Source organism: Solanum pennellii, chromosome 1 (genome assembly GCF_001406875.1).
Source record: "Solanum pennellii chromosome 1, SPENNV200".
In the NCBI taxonomy this organism is placed as follows: domain Eukaryota; kingdom Viridiplantae; phylum Streptophyta; class Magnoliopsida; order Solanales; family Solanaceae; genus Solanum; species Solanum pennellii.
The window spans coordinates 61,302,966-61,308,797 of NC_028637.1; the positions used below are offsets into that span (position 1 = coordinate 61,302,966).

The following is a 5,832-nucleotide window of genomic DNA, read 5'->3' on the forward strand; positions in this document are numbered from 1 at the left end:
AAAATTGTAGAGTTGTATAGGGTTAGTACACACTTGTACTAAGTATGGATATATTCAAGCACACAGCAAAGACATGCATGAGTAAGAATAGCTCTTTTCTAACAACATGATTATGGAAAGTCAAGTCAGTGGGCTTGCCAAATTGGGATTAGGAAAGTTAGTGAGCTTTCCAGATTTGGAATAGGAATGTGAGTGAGCTTTCCAAATTTGGATTAGGAAAGTCATGCCATGAGAGTAACATGCATCACCATACTTATCATATTGCACACAACACATAACATATTACACATAGCACATAGCATATTGCATATCATTCGTTCATATGCCATGAGACCTTGGAATCATGGACATGACATCAAGACTTCCAAAAAATGAGGGCTCAACATATGGGACCTCAACTAGGGAGCCTTCTTTAGCCAACACAGAGTCTGCTTCATTCATTCATACGTACTTCATTTCATTTCATTCATAGGCTAGTGTAAACACAAGCTATACCTAGGATGTAGTTCAAGAATTTCATCGGGTTCGCTGAGCAATGATCAAGAATGACCTAGTGTCATTACTTAAGTCTAGTTCACCCCTTTATTATCCTATCCTAACACCTTTGGTATCATTCATTTCATTATGTGCATCATTTGAGGCTGGCCTCATTCATTCATTGGGAACTTTAACTTTAACCGACATATATCATGTGAGCATCATAAAATCCAGTGTCTCCCCCACACCGAAAAGAGGTGGAATAACCAACCAAACTGACCCAAAACATGCTAGCGTACATGGGAATTCAACCCTGCCAGATCCCTATGTTGGCAGTATACGTTCGAAGACTAGTAGGTATAAGGAGACCCATACTCGGCATGCTGGAAAGTCTCATCTCATTAGAGCTTTGTGAACCTCCGCCCTTCCTGAAATAAGGCATCACCGCTCATAGCTAGTCTACGGTGATCAGTATTAAGTTTCATTACATTCAACTCACATGTCGTGGTAGTTGGATTCTAGTATGAGGACATCATAGCTCAATAGATGATTTCTCTTCTCATCATTATATTAAATGTGTTAATCTCAATACATTCATTAGAGTGTTCATAGAGACTGGTGTCTTCATTAACTTTACACTCTCATAGTTTAGTACGTTTTGGTAACATTTACTTAGTCTCATTTGAGATTGCTCTCATCTTTTACATTAGCCTCACATCATGTTGTCACCACATTAATTAACATTAGCACATTTGTTCTTCATAATTACTCACCCCATTTTACATGAATGTTCATTTCATCATATGCCAATGCACTTGGACATTTAGTGTGTTTCACACTCTTACTTAACCCTTCTAGGGTTTCATTTTTTCATTGTTCATTTCATCATTTCATTGTTCATTTCATCATTTCATTGTGCATTTCATCATGTGCCAATGCACTTGGCCATTTAGTGTGTTTTACACTCTTACTTAACCCTACTAGGGTTACATCATTTCATTACATAAATCTTAGGTTCACTTATTTTAAAAATGTGATTCATATCTTCATTCATCGTTCGTTTAAGTGATTCATATCTTCCAAATTTCATGTGGTACAAGACTTATGCATCTTGTATGTATTCCAACATCTCGATTTCGATCTATGTAGGCAGCATTATTCTTGAATATTTAATTCACGTATGACTTATGTATCAATACGAAATTTGGGCAAGGAAACCCGGTTTCAAATCCCTTGGATAACACTTTACATTTTTCTTTTTATTTAATTTCAGTCCACATGACATTGGGACCCTAGATCGAGCCTCAACATCAACATTTCCTTTTTATTTCTATCCTTTGAAAATTCTTTTTCTTGGCCGAGGGGTTGTGGGTACGAACCCCCACAACCCCTTTTAATATTATTGTTATTCTATATTTATTTTCCTTGACTATCTCGAGTTGACCATGAGGTTGTGGGATCAAACCCCCACAGCCTCTCTTGTTTTTCCTTTTAATTCACCTCTACTGCCTAGAGGTCGTGGGTTCACTTCCCACGCCTCACATTTCATTTATCTTCCATTTTCTGTTAACTCTCCTTTATTGCCTTGAGGTCGTGGGTTTGATTCCTACGCTTCACATTTCTTTCTTTTCATTTTTTCTTACTCTTCTCTATTGCCTTGAGGTCGTGGGTTCGATTCCCACGCCTTACATTTATTTTCTTTTCATTTTTTTCCTAATGTTCTGATTTAGAGGTTGTGGGTTCGAATCCCATTCCTCTCAATTCTTAATTTCATATATTAGTTTCAATCTAGGAGTACCCAAGTTTGAACCCCATTCAGCCCCATTTCTTTATTCACCTTTTTAGTGCTTTTCAAGGGTGAGGTCGCGGGTTCGATTCTAAATGACCGCACCTAATTTATACTCATTTAAAATTAGGTTTGTTCATCTTTGTTTAGCCGAAACTAACATGTAATTTGCTGGAATTTAGTCACATTTTTCAGCTCACTTCCTTCAACATTTACACGTGAATTCATAGGGTAATTCGTAGATCATTTAATACGTTCTTAGGTGCAATTTTAATGGATTAGTTTAGCCAAGAGATTATCACTCAAATAAGCCACATTTGAACTCATATGAACATCACGAATTACATAATCCTTTGTACATGAAATACAACCACAATATCTTATTTTTAAAAGCCTTAACCCGAGGAACATAGATACGGTTCACATTGCACACACACGTACACATAATTGCGGAAAAAAATCAACATAAGTCACATAATTCCGAACATACAAATAAACACATAATCATCACAAAAACACGTTTCATCCCTTGTTTTCTACCAGGAAACATAACCAACCTATGATTCAATGTGAGCTAGTGACAGGGACATGCAACGAGGAACAACCCTAGTTTTCGGAATAGATTCCTCTAAACCTTAGGGTCTCTTGTGAAAGGAACCAAGAGAGAAGAGAACCCATACCTTTTTGACATTAAAACCTCAACTTGATGCGCAAAAACTTCACCCAAGATCACATCCAAGTCCCCTCAATGTCAACACCACTCGACGGACAACCTCCGTTTGCCTAATGTGTGATTAACGTTTGTTTTCTTGTTTTTCGTGTGAGTGCTTCAAGTGTGAAGAAGTTGGTTTATTTTTATATTCTTGGAAGTTACTTTGGCAGAGAGAGATCATGAATGAGAGTGATAAAGACTTGAGAGATAGATGAGCGTGGGAGAGAAGAGTTTTCTTAGGCTTAGGAGTGTAGTTTAGGACTTAGTCAAATAAGGTTTGATTTAATTATTAAAAATCTGATTTCCTTTATTTTAAATCACATAATAAATAATAAATATAAATTAATTTCATTAATTTACCAACTTAAATTAAAAACAAATTTAATTAATTGGTTCCACCTAGATTCGAACCCGGGTGAAGCAAGACTTCACTTCAAGGGCCAATCTTCGGCCCTCTCTCCCCAAAATTCCCCTCCATATTATTAATTAAATAATTAATTATATATGTAGGGTATTTATGATACTACTCTTAGCCTGGAAGAAGACCATTCTACCCCTAGACCCTCTAAACCTAAGATTTTCCCTTTTAAAGTCCGGTAAAGACTCATTCTAGTAAATATTCGTATTTGAGAGACCTACATGCTTGGACCCAACCTTTTCTAGATCAAATAACTCCCCAAGTTAGTTGGATTGGCCGTAGCAAGGGTTCTGAGTCTCGTTCTATGCGCATCAATCCGTTTGAACCCGGTTTAATCGTAGGCATTCTAGACACATTAAGTGTTACTTAGCATATTCATTTTTAGGGTTGTTACATTATCCCCCCCTTAGGAACATTCGTCCCCGAATGACACTACTCATCACTAAAAATAAGTAAGTCATCTATAGAATGTATGCCTACATAGGTAATTCAATACTCCCCATTGGTTAATATCTGATTCACATATTAACATGATGGTGCACATCCTTGAAACCTACTAGTAGCTTCACATTAATAGACTAAGGAACTCTTTCCTAAACTAGTCTCATCAAAGCATACAACATAAGTAAACATGTAAGTCATACAAATCAGCAACCAACATGCTAAAAAAACATATTAACCTCATATTAGTGCATCAACACCATACACGGTCAAATACATGAAAGACTAATTAAGGCTACACACCCGAGACTTCACCAAAGGTGCCTTCCCCTGCACCCCTATACTTGAGTACGAAGAATCATTGCCTCCTTGGAGACTCTTCACTTGGACCATTATGTTAAACTCTCTACTGCCCTTATTCTTGACTTCTCCTATTCTTACAATCCTTCACCATGTGACCAGGTTTGCCACAACTGTAACAAGCTTAGTGCCCATCATACACTCTCTTCCATGTAGTTTGCCACACTTCCTGCAAGGTGGTCTCTCCTGAGGTGTATCTACTTCATTGTTTCTCTTGACTCCGGACTCGGAATTCCTATCATAGCGACCCTTGGATAACTTGACTCCCCTTTGTGGGAGAGTGCCTTCTTAAACCTGGTCTTATCCCTGATTTCAGTACGAATCTTATTTGAAAAATTCTCCTTGGCGTGCCTTGACCTGTTCCCTGCCCTATTGTGCTTCCTCTTTCTGCTTTCCTCCACTTGCTGGACATGGACCATAAACCTGGAAAGGTCCATGCTGTCATGCAGCATAGCTGCCCTACACTCCTCCTCGAGATCCTCATCTAATCCTTGTCAAGAATCTACTCATCTCGTTTCTGCTGTTAGACACACGAGAAGTGGCATGCCTTGATAAATTCACAAACTTCAGGGAATACTCCCTGACTCTCATCGATCCCTATTTAAGGTTGATAAACTCCTCAACCTCGGCCTCCCTCATCTCCCTGGGGAAGAATCTCTCCAGGAAGGCTGTCTTAAACAGCTCCCAAGTAATTGGAACTCCGCCCAAAGCTCGGCTATCCTTCCACATCTTGCACCAAGTCTGTGAAAGATCCTTGAGTTGATAGGAAGCCAACTATGCTTTCTCAATACCTATGGCCCCCGTAGCCACCAATATATTATTCACCTCATCTACAAACTCTTGGGGATCCTCCGAAGTCTTAGACCCTTTGAAAATAGGAGGATTCATCCTCGTAAAGTCTTTCAGCATGTCAGCCATACTATGAATCAGTGGGTTCTCCCTCTGAACATTCTGCCTGTTGACCTGGTTAGTCATGGTCTGGGCCTTCATAGTGATGGCTTGTTCCATCTTGGCTAGATATGCCCTCACCTCAACATTAGTCAACCCAACAGGGTTAACCGGCATAGCCACTCCTTTGACTGGAGCCTGGGGTGGAACCTGATTGTCCCCAGCAGATGCTCCTCCTCTCCTCTGACCAATGGTTCTCCTAGTATTCAGTATCTAAAAAACAACAAAGATTGATGTTAGACACCATCATAACATCAAGAAATCAGAAATTAGGAAAAGGCACGATGAGATCAGAAGAAGGGAAATTTTCCTACGCATCATCCAGTCTCTAATTCAGTATAGTGGTGCACTTCACTTCCATGACTTAGAAACTCTTCAATGTAGTTGATCTGAACTTATTATCCTCGGAATTTAATTCTAGTGCTCTGATATCAATTTTTCACGACCGGAGTCTAGACCCCAGACGAGACCGGCGTCTTTGACCTCTCAGAGGTCGCAGACAAGCCTACTTACATCCTTCTTTCTTCCTCTAGGTTTATTTTATAGGAAAATTTGAAACTTTTTATTTCTTAACATACATACTAATCATTCAATTAGATTCATAATTGTTCACCATCAACCATCTAACATTAAGATAATCATATTAAAGAAATCGTTTAATATAGCATTAAATGTATACTTTCCAAAATG

The 5,832-nt window shown here is 38.6% G+C and overlaps 1 protein-coding gene across 1 annotated transcript; it reads right to left on the minus strand.

Annotated features, from left to right (window-relative positions):
- Positions 1-4,391: 4,391 nt before the first annotated feature.
- Positions 4,392-5,259, minus strand: LOC107021790. The gene is made up of 2 exons (XM_015222501.1): positions 4,986-5,259; positions 4,392-4,684 (listed from the first exon to the last, which is right to left on the minus strand). Exons 1-2 carry the CDS (start codon positions 5,257-5,259, stop codon positions 4,392-4,394), a joined length of 567 nt encoding a protein of 188 aa, XP_015077987.1.
- Positions 5,260-5,832: the final 573 nt, after the last annotated feature.

Bases quoted from the DNA above. Each gene is read 5' to 3' on its own strand.
- LOC107021790 (XM_015222501.1), bottom strand. From the start codon at position 5,259: ATGCCGGTTAACCCTGTTGGGTTGACTAATGTTGAGGTGAGGGCATAT. The intron at 4,685-4,985 runs GTATTGAGAAAG...ATTCTTGACAAG, and splicing joins GGTGGCTACGGGGGCCATAG to GATTAGATGAGGATCTCGAG.